This window comes from Rissa tridactyla, chromosome 1, assembly GCF_028500815.1.
Source record: "Rissa tridactyla isolate bRisTri1 chromosome 1, bRisTri1.patW.cur.20221130, whole genome shotgun sequence".
Classification (NCBI taxonomy): Eukaryota; Metazoa; Chordata; class Aves; order Charadriiformes; family Laridae; genus Rissa; species Rissa tridactyla.
The window spans coordinates 34618402-34641137 of NC_071466.1; the positions used below are offsets into that span (position 1 = coordinate 34618402).

The 22736-nt window shown below is 44.7% G+C and overlaps 1 protein-coding gene across 1 annotated transcript in view; it reads left to right on the plus strand.

Moving 5' to 3' along the window:
- SIAH3 (siah E3 ubiquitin protein ligase family member 3) overlaps positions 1 to 10127 on the plus strand; it is a 50447-nt gene extending 40320 nt beyond the window's left edge. Inside the window, exon 2 of the mRNA XM_054182799.1 lies at positions 9534 to 10127. Coding sequence (XP_054038774.1) covers positions 9534 to 10127 — 594 coding nt within the window. The remainder of the gene's footprint in view (positions 1 to 9533) is intronic.
- The last annotated feature ends 12609 nt before the right edge of the window (positions 10128 to 22736 follow it).

The following is a 22736-nucleotide window of genomic DNA, read 5'->3' on the forward strand; positions in this document are numbered from 1 at the left end:
AACAGAGAGCAGAAAGGCAACGTGGGTTATGGTAGTGAGCATGGGTGCGCGATAAACCTTCACTGAGCAAGGATGCTCTGGACACTATCTGGTCCTATGCATTCCCACAGTCATGGTCTCATACTGTCTTTATTCAAAGCCAGGATGCCTTTTTTCTGTTGTTACAGATCTTAAAACTAAGATTCATCATAGAATCATCTAGGTTGGAAGGGACCTTTAAGATCATTGAGTCCAAGCATTAACCTAAGACTTCCAAAACCACCACTATACCATGTACCTAAGCACCACGTCTACTTGTCTTTTAAATCCCTCCAGGGAGGATAACTCAGCCTCTTCCCTGGGCAGCCTGTTCCAGTGCTTAATAACCCTTTCAGTGAATAAATATTTCCTAATATCCATCCTAAATCTCCCCTGGTGCAACTTGAAGCCATTTCCTCTTGTCCTATCACTTGTTACTTGGCAGAAGAGACCAACCCCCACCTCTCTACACCCTCCTTTCAGGTAGTTGTAGAGAGCAACAAGGTCTCCTCTCAGCCTCCTTTTCTCCAGGTTAAACAACCCCAGCTCCCTCAGCAGCTCCTCATAAGACTTGTTCTCCAGACCCCTCACCAGCTTCGTTGCCCTTTTCTGAACAGTCTCCAGAATCTCAATGTCTTTCTTGTAGTGAGGGGCCCAAAACTGAATACAGTATTCGAAGTGCCTTCTTGGTCTTAAAGCTAAGATTCATCCTTGGTTAAACCCTTGGATTAGGCACAGGGAAATTACCCCAGAGCAGATGAATTACATCAACTTGTCAACCTGCCACGCCTCCACAGACCCAGATGCTTCCATTTTGTCTATTTCATCTCCAAGCTTTTCATTTATTTTGGCTAGCAAATACTGTGCCAGATGCTCCACAGGAATTGCCCATGTCCATGGTTTTGCTTGTATCTACTTAATGTATTTTATTCCTCAAAGAAAGCACAGAAAGGGATCTCAGGTAGGATACAGCAAACACAGCAACTAAACTGGGATCATTTGCCTGGGTGTCCATGACCCACCAGCTTTGGCGGTGCGTCTCCCTTCACTCTGAAACACGTGGAGTTTCAGTGTCTTCCCACCTGGGCTGGGAATGGTCCATTAAACTTGGTTTTAAAGCAAGAGATCTGGAGACCATGACCCTGCTCCATCCTGCCTCTGTCTGTTCCTGGGTGTCTCTCAGAAAGCATCTACGAGACTGGCATGCTTTAGTGTGGATCCTGTTTATATTTCATTATAATTAATTGTTTTCAGTATATTGAAGAATGTCAAGCTTCTTGATATTTTTTTCTTACACTTCAAGACTGCATGACAGTTTATGCTGAAAACCCTGATTTTTGAAAAGCAAGCAAGGGATTTTAATTTGAGAATAATGTCTTTCTTTCCAGCTGGGATACATTTAAAATTCTGTAACGTATTTTTGCTACAACTACCACAAAAAAACCCAATTTTCTTTTTTCCAAAATACCTCTAAAAATACGTGGCCTCATCTAAAATTCAGGGTCCTCTGATACAGAGAAGTGTGGTCATGCAGTGTGGACATGTACTAAAGCAGCATTTTCTCTGCATACTCAGAGGTGTGTAATTAGCACGAGGACAGCCATTAACACATCCTGTGCACTGTGTCACCGAGTCATGCCTGATTATGTTGCAAAGTGAGATTAGCAAAATGAGCTTGAAGTTGTCCTCTTGCTGCCATTTGATAGTAGGGAAAACAAATCCCTTCACTGCCAAAGCTGCAACTAATATTCAGTACTTAAGAAATTCAACTGATGCATTCATAATGAATAGGATTTTGTGTAATTAAAATTTTAAATGAATCCCCAACATGAGTCCTGGCCTGGACTTCCTAATTTCGGATACAGAAGTATGGCTTTTAACAAAATAGGTTGAGGGTTGGGGTTTTTTTTCCATCCTTCTCTTTTCTTTCATCCGAGAGATTTACAAAATCTCATTAGCATACTAAAAAATAGCAGAAGAGAAATTAAATGAAAACCAGGATTAAAAGACTCGCCGGTTTCTTCATGTCACCTTTATAGTTCTTTTGAGCATCTGTCCCTGTGTGGTGGGTGTAAGTAACGTGGAGGTGGATGTTAGCGGGTGGCAAAGCTTTTATGAAGCAGAAAGAAGCTGAAAATTAGAAAATTATTGGAGGCAGTTTCCATACAGATGAGAAGAAGCAAAAAGACCCTGAGAAGCCAAGGAAGAGGAGGAAGACGTTAAGAAACCTGAATAAATGGCACTTTTCACTGGCAAAGAAAATGTTGATTTGTTTCAACAGAAACCCTGAAAGTCACCGTGGAGCTCTCACCCAAAGCATTCCAAAGCTGCAGGCCCGCGTCCCTCCTTGCCTGCAGAGATCTTTAAGTCAAAGCCAAAGGTTCACCAAGTTCCCATGGCACGTTTCTGGGTTGCTCACCTACCTACAGACTGACTGCATCCCTTGTTGTCCCTTGTCACACATAGGGTGGTGGAGGAGATGAGATAAGTGATGGCAGGTTAGCAAGGAGGTCCTGTAGCTGGGAAGAAGACGATGTTGCCCTGGAGAGCCGGACTCCACTCACGCCTCTGCCTGGAAAGCCCTGTATGGTACTGGAGGGTCATTTACAGCAAGCTGTTCATGGATGGCTTCTAGTCAATCGATCTCTGCTCCCGAGTTGCGCAACTCAAAGTCTTAAACCTGATTTGTGGATAATTTAGTCACTTGTAGCTTCATCTGAGGTTAACGGAGGCTGGCTTTTGAAAATATCAAGTGCTCTGGGAGGCAACTCTCCTATGAAAAATCAGGAGCTGTGTGATACAGGCTGGGCAACAAAACATGGTCAACACACTTGGATCTTTAATCTCTCCATGCCTAAATTCCTTGACCCTAAACTGGGAAATAATACTGCCGCTGCGCTTCAGCTCAACATCATAGCTATCAGCTGACAGATGCCTGTGATGCACAGAGACAGCCACAGCAATGAGCCTCATAGAAGAAAAAATACATGACAAAAAGAACTCTTCTTAGAGGCAGTTTTTTTTTAAAAATATGCAGTCTCAAGTTTGGGACTATTTTCACAGGGACAGCAAAATAAGTTCATCATCAAGATGCATGGGCTTCCACCCCGCTAGGTCCCACTATTTTTTAAATAAAAACGGTACCAGAATAGTTGAACCTGGGCAAAACAATGTGTTTTTCCCCACCACATTATTCTTAGAAACATTTGAAACAGACCTGTAAGTGTTATGAGTCTATATATAAATATGTGTATGTGTGTTCACTTGTGTATTTAATTAAATATATATTTTAAAGTCAGCCTGAATCAGGTGTTATCCCAAATCACGTAAGTTTTACAAGTTGTACACCATAGCAAACTGGATTTTGGAGTGGGGCTGGCTGTAGCAGGAGGCAGCATTAGCACAGGTGGTGGGTTTGTAACGGGGGGTGCAAGCACAGCCCCTCTTAACCCCTGGCTCCCGCCAAAGGAGCTGTTGTGCTGCTCTGAACATGCACGGCTCCTACCAAGTGTCCCGTAACCCAGCCAAGAAAGCTGTGGCTGAGGAGGAAAGAGTTTGGATCCACAGAAGGAGCAGATACAAATTCCCTCTTGGGAGGAGAATTAGGTGGCAGTGTCTCAGGGCGTGCTAAAGCTGGACCAGGGCAAGGAGGGTGCACTCTCTGCTAGTTCAGGCTGGCTGGTGTGTCCGATGGCTTTATTTTCATCTCTGCCATTTTTTGTGTGACCCTGCTTAGAAGCTCTGCTGTGATGGCCACCAGACTACTCCATTGACTTCTCCAAGCAAATAGCCTGGCCCATGGGTGAATTAATGAGTGTCTGCAAAATTGTGTGTGATCACTGGATGAAATGCAGCTGCACAGGTGTGAAATGTATAGACAAGGATAATTATTCACAGCACCTGCTTTGCTGTCAGAAACCCTTATTGACTGGGCACCAAATGAGTCCCTGTCCTCACTCCTTGGGATGTTCTCCTTGGCACATCTGCACTGTTCGTGGGCATGTAAAAGACTGATTTTTCGCATATTTATGTGCATTACTGTAAGTAAAAGTATGAATGGGGTATCTAGGCTCCTAGTATTACACTGGGAACATGGGAAAGTGCAGAAAGGTGACATTTAACCTTCACTCTGAAGGCGTGAGCAGCATTTTTTCTTCTACAATGTCGTGGTACTACTCACCCTCCCTTTATTCCAGATCATCGGGGTCTGGGTCCTCTCCCATGGGGTGGGAGGACTGCATTCAACCTTCTCCTCACCCTGAGGGGTTTGAGTGAGCAAATCCCCCGTTTGCAAGTCAGGACTTCAATTGCAAGGGGTTTGGCTGCTCAGGGCAGCAGCCGCCTTTGCTCTGTGGTTTGAAGCTGTGCGGATGTGCAGCAGAGAAGCAGGGCTTGAGGGATCATGGTGTAGCCGGTGCCTGCGCCCCACAGGCCTGGGAGCTCAGCCAGCAGGGGTGCGGTGTGGGTTGCTGCCTCTGTTTCCATTATTTTTACCACAGTTGACCTAAAGTCTTTGCTACTTAAAACACAAAAGGTCCTCCAGAGCGTGAGGAGCAATACCAAAGACCTCTCTCCTGGGTGGGCGCCTCAGCTTTCCATCTGCACACTCAGAGATATGCTTGTGTCTTCTCTACCTCTTGGAGATCTCTTGCCTCTTGGATCTACCCTTCAACCTTCCCCTGGATTTTCTATCAAGTCACTGATGACTGGAGGTGTAATGGTGGTAGGGAGCCACGGATTTACACCCTCGTGCGAACAGGCATCCATTTCTCCCTCCACAGACTGTGTTGTCTCCAGTGACACAGGAGAAGCCCACAGTGGTACAACTCTCTCGTGACAGAAATAGGGGTGCCCGTCTGCTCCTTGTCTAGAAACCAGTAAAACCTCTGTGAGTCTGCTCCGAGGATGGGTTTGGTCCTGGCTGCATGTAAAGACCAGTGTCTGGGCAGCATCTCTTGAGATGAAGTGAATTCCACTCCCGGGCTCTGCATGGGCTGTAAAAGGAGCTGATGTTCTTCAGAGTTAGCCACCTACTTGTCAGATGTCAAAGTTAGAACAGATGAGTCACACCTAGAGCCGTTTGTTGCATTTTTAGCAGAAAGTCTATAGAAAGGCTGGGGCAGGACTCAGAAACCCTGTGTCCCGGGTCACCAAATATAACCTTTTTTTTTTTTTTTTTTTTTTTTTTTACAAGTACCATGTGTTTATAAATCAATCTTTGCCAAATGACTTGTTCTTGAAAAGAATTACACTATAATAAGCTGCATCATTAAAAAGAAATTTTCTTGTGAGCGGCAGAGCCTGGTTTCCTGCGGTTTGGTGTCTCATGGTGGGATTATCTCACATCTAATGAGGAGCACTCTGGCTGAAGCCTTTTCTCCCGTTCATAAAGACGCTGTCTCATGCGAGTTCTCTGGTGTCTATAATACTCTGGGATCAAACTGCTGTTGTTTAGGTTCGCTCCTATCTGACAACGTAATATTGCCCACGTGGCAAGCTGTTCCTCCCTGGAGACGCAAAAGGGTCATACTTCTCTACCCTGCTGCCTCTTCTCACAAAAGTGGTTTAAAATTAAATCCTATGAGACTTGTATCACACAGGTAAATGTGACTGAAATTGGCCAACAGGCTAAAAGATAATTGAGAATATTACTGGGCTGACACAACAATATAATAAACCTAATTTTATTAGGTAATTGGGCAATAAATGATGGAAAGTAAATACCGGAGCAGATTGAACACGGAAAAAATGTTCATAAATATTTATTCAAGCATTTAAATGCACCCAAGCTGACCATTTTATGCCCGTTTTGCATTTCAGTTTTAGAGGTTTGATTCACATCCAAATGAAAGACCAACAAGGGAACAGGCACCCCAGTAGATACACTCATACCTCAAAAGTAAATGTAAACCAAGTTTTCTGTGACACTTTTTTTCAGAGACAGAGAATTTTTAAACATTTCCTTCAGAATATTACAAAATTTAGAATTTAGAAACAGGAATGTTGAATAATTCAGAAACCAGATTTTGAACATGATTCTCACCTAGTCAGAGAATAAAAATAGATCATGTGTTTGTGATGGATTTCCAGAATTTTCAATAAACCTGAACTGAGCAAAGTCAGACCAAAAATCCTTTGCTTAAGTGATTCATGGAAAAGTTTCAAAAATGCGAAATGTAAAAGGGAAATCTCAATTATTTGCACACACACAAAACCAATCACAAATTAAGGAAAAAAGAAAGATACATTGAATAAACGGCTCATCGTCATTTCCAGTTCCTGAGCCATGGAAACGTGCTTGTCATAAAGTGATTTTTGAAGATACTTATATTTTCTTACCTTGCATACAGTTTAGGTGGATGAGCTACCATCGCTCTCCATGCTTATCGAATTAGGAGAATGCATTTCTAAATTCAATTACATCCTCAGTGGAAATGGTTTCTCTGACTCTGGTAGTCTTTGGAGAGGAATTATACACAGTCTATAAAGCTTCACATTTCAAAACCTAATTTTGAATGTTATTCAAGAGGTTAATTTAAGATTCATCTTCCCAAAGAGGAGTTAAATAAAACTGATAGAAGGGTGGAACTTGTCGAGTGGTTGAGAGGTTTATCAGCATGTGAGTATGAGTTCATTAGTTTTAATTAGTATAATCACTAATGTTGCATTAACAGTTTGGTGAGAGAAAGTAATTGCTCACACCCACTGTATTAGATTGGGAGATTAGAATTCATTTTATGAGGCAATTAGCATTTCAGGGATTTTTTAAAAGGCTTTTATGATCTGCCATTGCAGTAGCCTCCGTCACCAAAAAGAGTTTAAATTAACCATAGCTTTCATCCTAATGGGATGCAAAAATTAATGTAGAATTAAGTGTGAACCAGCAATCCCACTGCGATAAGCAAGCAGCTAAAGCCACAAACCTCGATTAGTATATAATGACCTGTTTTATTTCCCAGACAATGGTAGTCATTTATCTGTCCTCAATTCATTATCTTCTTGGAAAGTTTATATTCTTGAATTTTGTACAGCAAAACAAATAAAATATGAGGAAGGAAAAAGTAGAACAGTACTATGGAAGTAATAATTCTCTGAAGAAAAAGCTTCAAGGTTCAATAACGGGACTTAAATAGTCAATTATTCTTCATACTAAATGTCAGAGGAAGAAGAAACAGCTCCCTTTGACACCCAGTGCCTTGGGAAGAACTATGAATTTCGCAGCAGCAGCAGTCACAACCCTGCACTGCCCATCACATCCCTTGGCAGCTGCTAACAAAATGAGAATGGAAATCCAGGATTTTGTCATCCTTGTTGGCAAGGAAGCCTGGGTCATCTGAGAGTTGAGAGACCTGACCCAAGAGACTGCCTTCCAAAACATCCTGGAAAGCAAAAGTGCAAGTTCTGGTGGGAAAAATTGCTTGCAGTAAGAACACGTACCCTCACGTCAAGGCTATAATGAAAGACATCATGGTATCCATAGAGAGATGAGACAATTCACCATTTGCAACATATCTGGCAACTATTATACTGGAACCTTCAGCACAGGAAAGACGTGGAGCTGTTGGAGCAGGTCCAGAAGAGGGCCACCAAGATGATCCGAGGGCTGGAGCACCTCTTCTATGAGGACAGGCTGAGAGAGTTGGGGTTGTTCAGCCTGGAGAAGAGAAGGCTGCAGTGAGACGTTATAGCAGCCTTTCTGAATTTAAAGGGGGCCTACAGGAAAGATGGAGACAAACTTTTTAGTAGGGCCTGTTGCCATAGGACAAGGGGTAATGGCTTTAAACTAATAGAGGGAAGATTTAGACTAGATATAAGGAAGAAATTTTTTACAATGAGAGTGGTGAAACACTGGCACAGGTTGCCCAGGGAGGTGGTAGATGCCCCATCCCTGGAAACATTCAAGGTCAGGTTGGACGGGGCTCTGAGAAACCTGATCTAGTTGAAGATGTCCCTGCTTACTGCAGGGGAGGTTGGACTAGATGACCTTTAGAGGTCCCTTCCAACCCAAACTATTCTATGATTCTGTGATTCTATGAGTCTTTGATTCTATGATTCTGTGTTTATACTTGTCCCTGGTTAAAACAAATCTCTGCTCAAAAATAGCTGAATAAAGCCCATACCTGCTATGACTTTGATGTGGCATGGAGGAGAACAACTGTTAGATGATAGAACCGTACTGCTGTTCCAGTAATTTTGAGTACATACATACGTTAAACAAAGCAGACATAGGGCAGTATCTGGGGAATTACACCAATCTTCCTAAAACCTATGTTAAAGCAAAATGTACACATATATATATATGTGTGTGTGTGCTCTTAATTCTTATACTCCTTATAAGCATCTCCAAAGGAATTCAGAGGGGGACATTGTCCTCCTACATTTAAGCACATAAAATTCAGATACAACTAGACAGATTGTATCTGTCACAGACAGATTGCCTTAGTCACTCCGGCAGCAGCCAGTGCCACCTTTAGGAGGTGAATTACTCCAGCTAAGATCAGAATCCACCACTGGGAAGGGCTGCCTCCCTCTATTGACTGCAGAGGCAGTCCAAGGTAACCAGGTTTCCACCTCGGCTGGCTGAAGCAAATGCTTGAAATTGGGTAGGATGAATCACGGCCTGTGCCTTAGGGTTTGTCTACGCACAGAGTTATTGCAGAGAACCATTACTCTTCCTGAATAGGATTACGTGTGGATACGCTTTTGGTTGAATAAGACTCACTCGTTTCTCTTCAGCAACATCCGCTCGACCTAGGTAGAGTGGTTTGCTGCCTAGTCCTCACGTGGAATCCTTCTGCAGAGCTGCTACCTTTTCAGCTAGCTGCCCTATCTTAATCCAAATTTACTTGTATATATATTTTAGTATAAAAATGCCCTAAATTTGCCATCCATCCACCTTTGAAAGCCATTTAAGATTTATGGAGGTAAATGCATCAATTAAGCACAAATACATTGACAAAAAAAAAAAATAATAAAATTAAGGCATCATATACAATAAAAACTGACTTTCATTTCACAAATTATGGGTGTTATAAAGCATATTGTTTCAGGAGAAATGCCTGTATTTGTCAGTGTGTTTCATTAAAGAATAATAAAGCCATACATATTTCATTTCCTTGTTCTGAGCTGCAAGAGCCTAACTATATAAAATGCCCCATGCTGCCCTTGCTTTGTTGGGCTTTTTTTTTTTTTAATCAGATTTCCCCCCCGAAAACTAATGAAATCGCTCTTTAAACACATACATCACTTTCATTTGAAGTGACTTATCATGGCTCAAGTGGTTTCTCTCTTCTCGTGTAGAACACGGCAACTGCCAGCACTTTTTACTGTGCAGATCCAGGCCTGGATTGCCCCTGATCTCAACCTGGTGTCAACAGTGCTGTGCTCCTGGCGTTCCCACTGCTGATGTTTTGGGTGGGGTATTAGGTGGCTGTTGTTTGCTGGGTCTGCACTTTGGTATCTGCACCAATTCCTTGTCCACCTGCTATCACGTTGTAATTTCTCTCTTCTCATAGTATGCACCGACCCGCTGTGCAGCTGCCCAGACATCCGTGGAGCAAAGCATCCTTCCTCCCTGCCATCACCACGAAGCAGTACATGACCCCCAGCTGGTTCCCTGCACGTGCCCGCTCTTCTCCTGCCCGTGGGAAGGGCACTTGGAGGTGGTGGTGTCCCACCTGAGGCAGACCCACCGCATCAACATCCTTCAGGGGGCAGAGATTGTCTTCCTGGCCACGGACATGCACCTGCCTGCCCCCACAGACTGGATCATCATGCACTCTTGCCTTGGCCACCAGTTTTTGCTGGTCCTCAGGAAGCAGGAGAAGTATGAAGGCCATCCCCAGTTCTTCGCTACGATGATGCTGATTGGTACGCCGACCCAAGCCGACAACTTCACCTACCGGCTCGAGCTCAACAGGAACCAGAGGCGCCTTAAGTGGGAGGCGACCCCCAGGTCGGTACTGGAGTGTGTTGACTCTGTCATTTCTGATGGGGATTGCCTTGTGCTGAACACTTCCCTGGCTCAGCTCTTTTCCGACAACGGAAGCCTAGCGATAGGAATTGCAATAACCACCAGCAAAGTTCACAACGCTGAAGACGAAATGTGAGGGGGAAGAGGAAGAAGAGGAGAAGGAGGAGATACAATGGTGCTCTAGCTGCCTTGTGAGAGCCAGAACTTGTGGACTTTTTGGGGGGGTCTCAGGTCTTTTATGGTATTTAGTACTCATCCACAGTGGGCATTATGTAAACATTCTGTGGTTACGGTCTCTATGTAATGTATTTACCATTTTGTTAATACAATTTTATGAGAAATTTTAAAGAGGCTAATCAATTTATTGTTGCCTTCCAGCAACACTGGAAACAATGTCTTTCTCCTGGAAACACCACCCAGGGTGACTTACAGAAACCTTTGGTCTGACCATGCTATGCAAATGTGTTTCCCTTGTAGTTTGCCTAATTGCATGGTATTAAGGAGGCCCCTGTGCCTGGTAAAAGGGAAAGTATTCCACTAAGGGATAAGAGCACTCAGGTTTCCATACTAGCAATGGTGATTTAACTCTTACACTGTGGTCACGACCAAACCCCGGGGAGTTTGCAATTTCAGAGCTCCCTTCAGCTTCTGTAAAAGCAACCTTCACCACCCAGATAGTGAAACCTTCAGAAGAAAAAGTCACCACCTCCGCTGATCTGGGGTCTGGGAACCCTCATCCTGAATTAAATTGGGGATGACAGATAATGGATGGTCGCTGTGAGCGTGGTTAAATCTCACTCTTATATCATGATGGGCAGTGAAAGGCTTGCTAGATGGTCTGGCTCCAGGATAGATATAACTATAGCCAGCCATCGGGGCATTCACCTTTATAGCTGCTATTTCCTTAAGCATTCAAAAAGAGATTTTCAGAAAATAAAGTCCTAAATTGGGCACTGATCTCGCTATTGAATTCTGTGCCCCTCAGACTCACAGTGTGTGCTGCTAAATATTGTTTTAAAACAATGCAGCTGGAATACCTGTTTGCAAATTGGCTATGAGATGTGAAATGCTCTCCTTTAAAAATAACGGTTTTTTTAATCTTCCATGCACTTGGAGAGTGGCGATGGTCCCTTTCTTCTGCTGAGGGTGTTTCACAGACGGTGATGGTCACAAGAAGGTACAGCCTTCTCCAAGAGCTTCTCCCTTGGATGACTCCTTGGGGAGAGTCAGAGGCAGGTGCTGGCCATCTCCTGACACTCAGTCCCATCTGCAGTCAGGCATGTTTCCTCCATAGCTAACAACAGCAGCGAAATCCCACCACAGTAGACGATGTGTTGAAGGAGGGAGCTCTACAGTGAATGTGACACATGAGAAGCATGAGAAATTGTCTTTTCCTGTTTTCCCTTCTTCCCATGCGTGGCTGTGGCCTGGCTGCTCCTGAATGCTTTTTTGAGAAACATCTGGTGGGTTGGGTCAGTTAGTAGCTAGAGGGACTGAGGCTCGTTGCTTGAGTCCCGTGGAAAACAAAGGAAGGGTGGGAAGAGAGGTAAGAATGTAAGAAGTCAAGAACAAACAAGTATTTCAAAAGTCATCTCACTGTAGCTAGCTTTGGGCAGGAAAAAACACTGATGCTAATCTCTCCCACCTGCTGCTCTCCTGGGAATAATTCTAACTGACAGGTGAAGTAAAACAAATTGCAGTTTCCCTGAGATGAATGCTACACAGGTAATGGCTTCTGAGTTGCAGATGCACCTCGCCTCCTTACCTGGGCTTTCATAGCAGGTCACCGCTCAGAGAAGAGTTAGAGTCTCTTCAACGGGCTGCTCATGACCACACAAGCTGAGGCCTGAAGAAGAAGTCTCAGTCCCTCCAAGAGTATGCTGGGGCATACCTTCACAGCTGTCCCACCTCTGAATTTGGGGGGCCAGGGAGGCATGCTGGTTCGCAGTGCTTCACTGGAAGACGCAGGCTTCTGAGTGGCTTGCTTTTTTCCCTGCAATGTTAAATATTCAGAAGCAACAACTGCTGCCCTTTCCCTAAATGACAGCAATAAATAAATCATTGGCGTTTTTGTGGACTGAAACTGACTTCCCCAGTTCATCCGACAAATATTCTGCTGCTGAATTAAAACAAAACAAAAGCAATAAAACCCCATAAAAATGGTTCCTTTAGCTTAAACTTCTGGAGTTTTTTTACACCATGGTAGAAACCTAATGTCATGCTGCTTTTGTTGCCTGATCACAACCAGTTCTACAGGGATGGATATTCTTCAGGTATTTGCTTGTTCCAGACTGTTTACTTCTTGCTAGTTGTCACCTTTTGTTCTTGAAATATCTACGGAAATGAAGAATGCGCTGTTAGCATTTTGGGGCATGCCCCTCGCCAAAGGACCAGTGAATCCCTGGTAGGATGAGTGTAATAGCAACAGTTCTCTGGGGTGGGCATCTCCATCCCTTGCCAGCATCCCGGTTTTCTGGTTTTGATGGGGCAGGAGGCACAGTGGAAATGTGGCCTCTCCAACACAGACCTCCTCACATCCCGTGTGTCCTTCTCCCAAAGCTTTCTCATGACGATGCAAACAGTGCAGCCTTTCCATTTCTTTCCCAGCCGTCCCCCTCATTTGGTGGCCACCCTTCTCAGCCTGCTCTCAAGCTCTCAACCTGGGTTTCACCCTCTGGCTTGCAGAGACCATGGAGCTTCTTGCCTTCTCCTGCTTTTGCCTCTTGGGTGCCGTTGCTTGAATTGTTCTCTCTGCTCTTTGCAGCCAACCGAGTAACCTCCTTGCTTGGCGTTCTCCACAGCTGCAAAGCCCCAGCTTTGGCAGGGATTTCAGAAATCCAGATACGTTGGAAAACTGATGAAAATCTGTCTGGTAAGAATCCTAGTACAGGACAGGAGGACACATTTTGAGGAGAAAGGAGATAAGGGTGCCTAAATCCAGCCTTCATAAGCATCTCAACATAAAACTCAAATGTTTAAGGTAATATTTAAGGATTTTCTACCATGGAAGACATTCTAATTCTGCCATAATTCAAAGCCTATGAGCAACCCTTCACTGCCATAAAGCAAAAGTGAAGCAAATATTCTTCATGGTGAGACATAAATCACAAAAAGCTGGCAAGTAGGATCAACAATGAAATTCAGTTTACATGCACTCTTTCAGTGTCCATAATATAGCACTTTTTACAGCTCTACTCATGATTGAAAGGCAGCCATAGCTCGGCTTCCTAAATTTGGGCTGAAATTGGGGCTTGTAGAGTTCATTTCATACTCTAATATTTTGCATCTCTATACCGTATTATACCCAGTCACTCCAAATTCCTTCAAAAATGTGAATAGCACAGCTTTATATCTCTTTGAAGCGAGGAAGTACCCTTCATTTGGTGCAGGAGAAAGTCAGGTCTTGCAAAATTGCTATGCATGTGTTGCAAAATTCTGTTTTCCTACCTACCTGAGAGCAGTGTTCTCTCTTTGTTTTGTTTTAATTTTCTTTACAAAGAAAAAATGGTGGGGTTTTTTTAGAGTTTTTACATATCTGTGTTCATGGATGGATTGTCTTGCGCCTAGATTAGTAAATTGCAACAATAATTTCATCAGGCTGAGCCAGATGGATTGCTACTAGACCCACTAGAAAACCTACTTCGGTTCTCCTGCGCTATCCATCAGACACAGTGTGAATGTTAATGTCAGATCTGCAGTAAAACAGCATTAGTGCTTTCAGCTCACTCCCATTATGAATTAAGCTCACATCATATATCCATGACTCCTTATAAATCAGCTGAAGCATCCCGACTCTCATCATCTTGAAGATGACAAAGGATCTCGCTGTGCCAGTGCCAGCCAGGGGGCTTGCTGAGAAGTAGGGCAGTAGTGCTCTTCCCACTGCACTCTGATATCACATCCTCCATTTCATACCGTCCATGAACACAGGCCAGTAAGCTACTGAAGAAAGGAGGGATGGTAAATTCTGGACATTGGAAGGGTTATAACAAAATGAATGGTTTGCAATAAATTTCCAGATACTGCTGCCTGGCTCTCTCTTTTGGGCATCAGAGGAATGAAACACGATTGACAGTACTGTAGTGTACATGATTTATCTGCTTTTCTAGCCCGTACCACACCTGAAAAACACTTTAATCAGAGAAAAGTCTGACAGAACAGACTCGGAGATGCACTTCTGCTCCAAATGGATCAGAAACACCTTCTCACATGGAGGAGCTGCAGCTTATGAACTGTTCAGACACAAGTGTAAGTTCTGAATCCCTTTTTTTTTTTTTTTTTTTAATCCAATTAGCTCTGCATGCTCACATCATCTGAGTGAAGGGCGGAAAACAGAGATTGTCACATGTATCATCCACAGAACTATTCACACAAAAAGATGATTCATCTTCTGTGGAGCTGACCCTGCAGAAAACGAGGGGGTTTCACAGCAGGGTAGCACAGGGCAGCACCTGCAAGCTCCGGAGGCGTACACATACAACTGAGGGCAGAGCTCAACCTCTGGACAGAAACATTACTCAACAGAAACCACTCGGAGTGAGGTCACAGCAGGGGCTGTCAGGAGAATGATCACACACCCCGAGAGTAGCAAACCAGCGGGGAGCCAAGGCTCTGTGCGGAGACGTGTCTTCACATCAGCACCTTCCACCCGGCAAAAAGCTCTCTTGTCTGCTGAAAGCCTTGTCTTGGGAGCAGTGCAGATGAGAGGACCAGTCCTCGGCACTGTGGTCCTGCACGCGGATGGCCCTGACACTGCACAATGAGTGCAGACACCCAGCTCCAATCCTGCCCCACAGCTGCTCTGGTTTTGGTGGGTACCCAGCTACCTGCAGCTGCTAGTGGTTCCTCCAAACCCTGACACCCGACAGCTTTGTTGTCTTTCGCCTACATAGCTCCCACCAAGGTAGGAAAGTATTTGCTGAAAACCACCCAAAAAATCTTTGGCAGAATATCAAATTAAACCTATACCCTTGGCTAGGACTATGATCACTCATTCTTTCCCTCTCCACAAAGGCAATAGTTTTTAACCCCTTTTGGGCTCTGCCCCTCCAGAACATGACTGTGAAGGATTAGTAAGCAGTGATCATCTTCAAGAGAAGGATGAGGACTAACATTCATTGCAAAGATAGCTGTTCTCACAGTACTTTCACAAAGGGGTGCCAGGCTCCAAAAAAGAGTCTAACAAACCTTAATGGGAGGCAAATGGGAAACACCAATTGCAAAGCCTGCTGTCCTTCGATTAGAATGAGCTTTATATCTTCCAGGTACTGAAAATCCTCATGAGACGTTGCCTATCTGAATACATCATTTAATCTTGTAGAAAGCCCCAGGACAGAGGGGTTCTTGCTGTTAGAAATTGCATCAAGTAACCTTATTGAAGATAAATGGCTTTGAACTTTCATGGCAACAGTGATGAACTGCTTCAACATCCATGTGGTGCAGGCTGAAAAATGAGAGCTTTTAGACAAAGAAATAAACTTATTCAAATGCAAACATGAGATGTGGGGCAGAGTTTTCACGTAATCTTAAAGGCACTTTCCTTATTGCCGCAGACTGGATGTCTGCATAGCAAGAGTCGCTTCGCTGCCAGTCAGGTCCTATTGGCTTGAGTTCAAGACAAACTCAGATACACAACCTACGTAGACACTTTCTTCATGTTACAATCCCTATTTCTACTATTGAAGATAACCGCTGTCAGGCAGCTGGCTTGAAGCCTTTGATGATTTTAGGACTGTTCTCTAAAACCTACTAATATCAACTTTGGGGCCAAGATGGTTTTAAGGCACAAGGGAGCGAGGCTCCACTGAGGCTCTGCTAGGCTCATTGGTGTACGTGCATGGGGGGCTGCATGCAAACTCAACGTCTTTGCCTCTGCCTTTCACAGCAGGAGCATTAGATACACCCGCAGGGATCAGTTTGGGTCTCTCCTAACAAACTGTGCCAAATCGCTGGATCACAGGACTGGATACCACCAGTTCTAGAGATGTTGAGTCCAACAGCAGCCAAAATCAATGGGAGTCCCTCCCTTAGCTTTGAGAATTAAAACAGGATCTTGCACAGAAACATTAGGCCATTTCGTATCTCCATCAGATGGCTCCTATTTCGGATACGGGTTCCTCTCCAGCTTCTGACAATGACAGTAGGCTACCGCACCTTCCACAATAGGGTCCTGATCTCCAGAAAGGTCTCTGGGAACTACAGCAATATGAATGAATAACAGCATAATATACCAACATAAAATAATAATGCAGTGAGGCCTTTTAGGGCTGATAACATCTTTTTAAGTAGCAGCTGATACTGAAAGGGATCATTACTCAAAATGAGCTTCGGGTGATGCCTGTGCTTTTGCCTTATTGAGATGTGGAAGAAGATATCCAGAAGAGTAACAGTCTCAGGGCTACCCTGATTACTCAAAGAAATGCTGAACTGAAAAAATATTAGCTAAGAGAGTCCTCAGTGAAGCTGAAATATATTTCTGTTGCCTCTGGGCAGCAGTTTCTTGTGACATGTGACCTTGGAAAAGGATTTCCAGTAGGCAGAGAGGGCTGAACTTCGGCATGTCACAGGCCCTGCTCTGTCACTTCCAGAGTTTTCGCAAAGAAATACTTAACCAGGACTGCGAAAAAAGATCATAAATATCCACTGAACGATGTGACCAGTGTGAGAGCTGCCGAGAAGATTTATCCAGCCTCCTCTGGGTAAGCCTCCACAGGGCTCCTCTGCTGGATTGGCAGAAGATAGGGACAGCCCCGGGTCTGAGGAGGACTGGCTGCATTCCTGACAGCCTGTAAATTGTTGTTGCTGTTGTACAGTGATTGCGTGTGATAACTCCTGCATTGAAAACTGGCGGAGATTAAACCTGGGCCCTCCAGCAGTGTATGTCTGTACTGGCTGATGTTGACAGACAGGCCATGGGTTATGGCAGACTCACTGGTCCTACAGCCTGTTACGCAAGACTGACAAATGTTGACTGGCGCTTACGTATATACTGGGAAGTCATGTTGAAAAAACATTCCTTCATGAGATACGTCCTTAGTGTACTGAGGACGAGCACTTAATCATACTGTCTGTGCTGGATCATATCTCACCCATGCCTCCTGATCACTCTTCTCTCAGCTAAAAACCTGGAAGAACCAGGGCTGAGTCACCAGCCATGCAGGTGTCCAGGCCACTGAGGCCAACACAGAAGAACACAAGGGGTGTCCATCCTGGAGGGTCCATCGCTGTGCATAGAGAGAAACTCCAAAACAGCACAGACCCAAACGCTGAGAAATATTTGAATATAAGCCTTAACTTCAGAGATCCTCCCATTCAGAGAGAAACAGATGATTTCTTCCTGCAAAACACAGTCATCTTCACTCAAATTGCAACTAAGTGAAAGCCCTACCATGACTTAGGAAGTTTCGCTATGCAGCGGTGGTTGTACTTCCCATTCAGACTCGATGGCTATCATCAGGTCAAATGGGCCACACTTTGGCCTCTCAGATCCTCAGTGACTGACATGACTGCTTTTCAGTGTAGGCACAGTGTAGCTCTTCTCCATACTTGATGATGCTCCCCAGGTGCAGGCTTGCTGCAGAAACCCCATCTGCACCATTCAGAGACAAGATCAGAGTGAGCCCTTCCAGCCCTAGATCTGTAAAGCAGTTGCATTCATGCTGCATTGCTGTGAGGTCCGTGATCCAACTGCGAGTGAGCCAGCACAAGCATCAGAAACCATCCTGCCGTAATAGTCACACCATTTTACCAGGTTAAGTCACTTGCTCAGCCCATGGTGGGTCAGCTGCCCATCCCGGAGATAAATTAACCCTACAGATTGCAGTCATCTACAAGGCTGGCACACTGTCTAACCCCATTTTCCTCTCCTGATTGCCCTGAGCAGACACAACAGCCAGTTCTAGAGACAGGTCTGAACCATCACCAGTAAGTTAGGAGCTACATTGACGGTGGGACAAAATGGCACTAAAATCTAACTTGGATACAAGGCGTGGTGGGTTCATCAGCAGCTGAAAACAAGAAGAAATGGGGGATGCTGACAAGGAGGATTATGGCAAAGTGCCCAGATGCAAATGTGACAGGAAAAAGACACTCCTAGGCTACAGGTCAAGAGGTTTTTCTACAGCAACCTTTAGTTTTGGTGGTAATGTCCTGGCAGAAAGCTGACACAGCTTGGCTTTCAGACCCATTGGGCTGGGCAGCAGCCAAGAGCAGCATTTATTCATTACATGTAAACTGAGCAAATTGCCTAGGGAAGGGAGTCAATAAACATGGAGTCTCACGACACCATTTTCACAGAGTGACCTTTCAAAGTATAATTGCATGTTAAAAGACTCAATGGCAGTCATCTTTGATCAGAGAAGAACTAACAGGGCTGGCCTGGGGACTTATTTGTTGTCAAGCAGGAATGCGTCGGAAAAGGGCTGTGTTGTTAAAGGCTGCTTTTGGCTAGCTCTCGCGTGACACTGTGATCAGGAGAGGTCCTCCTGACTCCTCCGCTACACAAATGTTTGGTCTCAGGTCCTCTAGGGAAAGGCAGAAATAACACTGGTGATGCTGGGAAGCATTTTCATTTTCACTAAAATGCCTGTGGCTTACCGGTCTCTTCTCATCCAGTGGTGATGACGACATGCAAATCACTTCATGTGGGGGAGATTTTGACTGTAGTCACGGTGACACATAACCCTGAGAACGGTCCTTGGACCACAGCCTTCAGGCTGCAGCTCCAGCTGAAACACCATCATGGCGTATCAGGTCACCACCCCCAAAGCAGAAGAGCTGGCTGTCCCCTCATCATCCCACCCCAGAGCAGTCTCCTCCCCTGGTAAGCAGATTTGCCTTCAGCCCAAACACCCCACAAAACTATCCTTATTCCTCCACAAGTAGCAGTTGTATCTCCTTGCAGTGCTCAAAGGCCCTCACTTTAATTTTTCTAAAGAGAAAACTTTCCAGCTGAAAAACTGAACCCAAACCACCTCTACGTTATGTCAACATAATTGCACAAGACTTCATATTCCCGAAGGGTTAGGGGATCCTGGCTATCCCTTCAGCCTTGTGTTAGATGCCACATGTCATAACACAGTGTCATTTCCCAGGACAGACACATTTAACCCCAAGGCAAACTAGCACAAGGTGTTGCAAAATGCACAGCAGGCAGAAAACCAGCAAAAGACTGTGAGACAGACAGGCTTCCACTTTCATTTAGTTAGAAAGAAGCATCAAGGAGTGCAATATGGAGTGCTTGGAGCTGGGCTGGCTAGGTGGGCATCCCTGAAGTCCAGGAGAGGACTACTGAGAAGAAGGGGGGGTTTCTGGAACGCAACTAATCCATGATTTAATTACAGTTCAGGCCACTTAATCCAAATGTTTAGTTTAACCTCCGAGATGCTGAAGTGTATCCATCTGTGAGCATCAATGACAGTATCTTCAAAAGCCCATTTTTTCTTTTAAAATTCAAGCAGTATTACTCTGCTAATGCCTCCAGAAAATTAATCCTTTGAGAAACTGAAACTGTTCCTTTTGGGGTGAGCAGTACGTGGCTGTGCCACTTGAGAGCCTTATGACGGCGAACCTCCTATAGCAGCTGCTTCATTTAAGGACAAACGCATAGCAAATTTTTCCTAGGACTTCAGTCAGGACATCTATGCATATGCTTAAGCATTTCAATGGACAGGGAAGGGCTAAGCACAGGCTTGAAGATAAGCACAGAATTTCAGTGAAGAAAATGGCATAGGAATAGGAAATAAATTTACTGTACAAATCCTAAGCAATGTTTTCTTCCATACATTTTTTGACATATACTTGTATTTGTTAGCATTCATATTCCACTGTCCCCCCAAATATTTGACATCAACTCAATATATTACATTGCATGAAGTGCTGTGCTTTAACTTGTAGTGGTGCCTCGGAGAGAATTTCTTAATCTGAACCAATGTATATAATTTTCTGGAAAACCTTATGATGATGTATTACATGAAAGAGCAGCAATAAACCTTTCTGTTGGTATCTGTAAAACATTTCACAATGTCTGCCATGAAAAAAGCCATTAAATCCTATTTGGCATTTTCAGCTTGTGTTGGAGGGCTACTTTTATGAAGAGGGTAGTGCATCACGAGAGAGTAGAAATGAAATATTAGGGAGAAAAGAACAATTGCCAAAGTGCACTGCCTGTAAAAGCTTGCCTTGCAATTCAGTATTGCCTACCTTTAATCTTCTACAGTCACAACCAGTTTGAAAAGAAAAGCGTCACCATCACCAAAGGCAAAACACAGGTCCCAATACTCCCAGCTTGGGCTGTCCCTGGTTGGTCTCTTGAGCTGGATTCAGCACCGCCTGCGTTTGGTGGTGGGAGCTTGAAAACCCACGTGGGATCAGAGCTTTGGTCCTGTGTCTAGCCCAAAGCTGGTCATGTGGAGAAACAAAGAAGGGGGTTCTTGGCGTTTTCTAATCTTCCTGTCGTTTGACCAAATGGAAACAATACGAGGCTGCTCCTCATTACTTGCAGGCTTTGGGAGTTGTTTTTTGTTTGTTTGCTTTCTTTTTTTCTGGACAATTAACAGGGAATAGACTTTAGCACTACCCCATAAATTGTCAAGGACCTTCACAGATTAATTCTTCAGTCTCAGGTTGGTTATTTGCAAGATCAGAATTGGGCAGGATCTCTAACCCTATTGCCTGTCAATTCCTTTTAACGTCAATCTTTTTCTTTGCTTTCTTATTGCCAAAACCTGTTTCAGGCACTCATGGAGCTTGATAGAAATTGCCTTGAAAAGAGCTGAGTGATCAAAACTGACCAGATGTGCAAGATGAATATTCATGGTTTATTGGAGCAACCTCTACCCTCTTCTCAGAGCAGGGTACCTTTAGCTGACCTGTTGTCTCTCATACAAATTACTGCCTCATTAACACTCATTCCTCTGGAAACTAGCTGCGAGGGACATCGAGCTCGTGTTAAATAATTCAGATACACAGTGAAAGAAAACAGTATCTGATACAGAGTGGAGGCACCTGAAATTCCCTGCCATACCTGCAAATGCAGATGGACTTGAAGGCACTACAAGAACCAGCTTCTCCCCTCAGACATGAAGCATGGATGTTGTCACCTCAGATTTTAGGCATCTGGAAGATAAGCGCGTCTGCATGGGTCACCCCTAGTTTCCCTTGTAAAGGGTGAAGGTAGGGCACTTTGAGGATGTGACCCATTTCAGCTATTTAGACACCTACTTTGGGAGGAATGGAATAAAGTCGTTACATTGCTCACAGCAACCTCTGCTCTTTGTTGGGGGCTCAAATCTCCAGGAAAACCACAGTGAAACCTACCCCAGACACTGCAGGCCAGAAGTGAAGGGTGCCTTACGCCTCCACTCCTGCCTTACGCTAAAATTCCCCAGGAAGTTCATTCATCTATCAGCTGGCATTAACAAAAGGTTACCAAAGGAGCATCCTGAGCTGTGGGTTAGCATTGGTCTCCAGTTCAGCAGCAAAGAGAGTTTAATTTCCATTGTCCTCACTTTCTCCGACCTGCCAGCACAATCCTAGACTGTTTCAACCAGGTCTAAAGAGGAGGACTCCACCTCGTGTGGGATTAACAAGTTTCTTCGTGGCAGACAAGAAAAGAAAAGCTGATGATGGGAGGAGGGAGATCTGGAGGTGATTTTCCTCAGCTTCCCTGTGAACAAATACACTAGTCGCTGTGTATTTGTGTATTACGGGTCGCAGAGCAGTCGCTGGTTTGCCGAGAAGGCAGTTGTGCCTTAAAACCCAAGGCAGGAAGGGGCAGAGCGCTTTTTGCGGACTGAAGTGATGTTTGGGGAAGGCAGTGTGGTACTTCCTTTAATCCAGGCAAATTTCATGCGCAGCAAGAACAGGGGCTAAAAATAGCGCAGGATGCTAATGAGGGCCTGGCGCACGCCGTCTGTACGAAAAGATGTTGATTCTTTTTGAAAATGCAATAATTTAAGGGGTGGTTTCATTTTGTTCCTTTCTGCTGCTGCAAAGTGTTCAGAAACACAAGGCTGTTTGGGACTTCAATTTTTTCTCCTTAATCTTACGAAAATGAAATGTTAAATGGACAAAGGAGAAAACAACTAGAAGCAAGAGTTGCTTTATTTTTCCTGAGACTGCTCACACGTGATCAGCAAACAAAGTGGGTCAGAGAGAGCACTTTCATCACATTTCAGGTGGATTTCCGCACAGCCCAAGTTGGGGAGTTGGGATGTTTTTTACACAGAAGAACTTTGAGTTTCCATGATTTGTAGGTACTGGGAGCAGAAGTATCTACACCCCTTTTTTTTTCATTCCAGCCCAAAGCTTAAACACATGGCTTGTGCAAGAGATGGACTGCGAGCTCCAGCTGCACATTTCTGCAAGCCCGGGACATTTCTGTATCGTCACAGCCCTTTCCCAGGCTGTCCCCTGGGAGGACACGCATGATGCAGCCTGTCCTCCATTGCAGGTACAGCTGGGAGCTCCCTGTCCTCAGCTTGGTCAGCTTTCCTGAAACCCACCTGGCAGCTCCAGGTTAGCCCAGGGCACTCGCTTTCATGGAACGCCCAATTCCCCAGCTGCCCATATAGCTCACATGCAGACTTTCCCCAGGGATGAGACACCCCACCACCCTGGGTGAGAGACGGGGCAAAGGGAAGGGCTTGCTCTTATCTGTGAGCAGTGGGGCAAGGCAGAACCGAAATCCAGCCTGGGATGCAGCTGCTGGTAGTGAGGCTGAGCCGCCCCCAGCTCCGGTGCACCC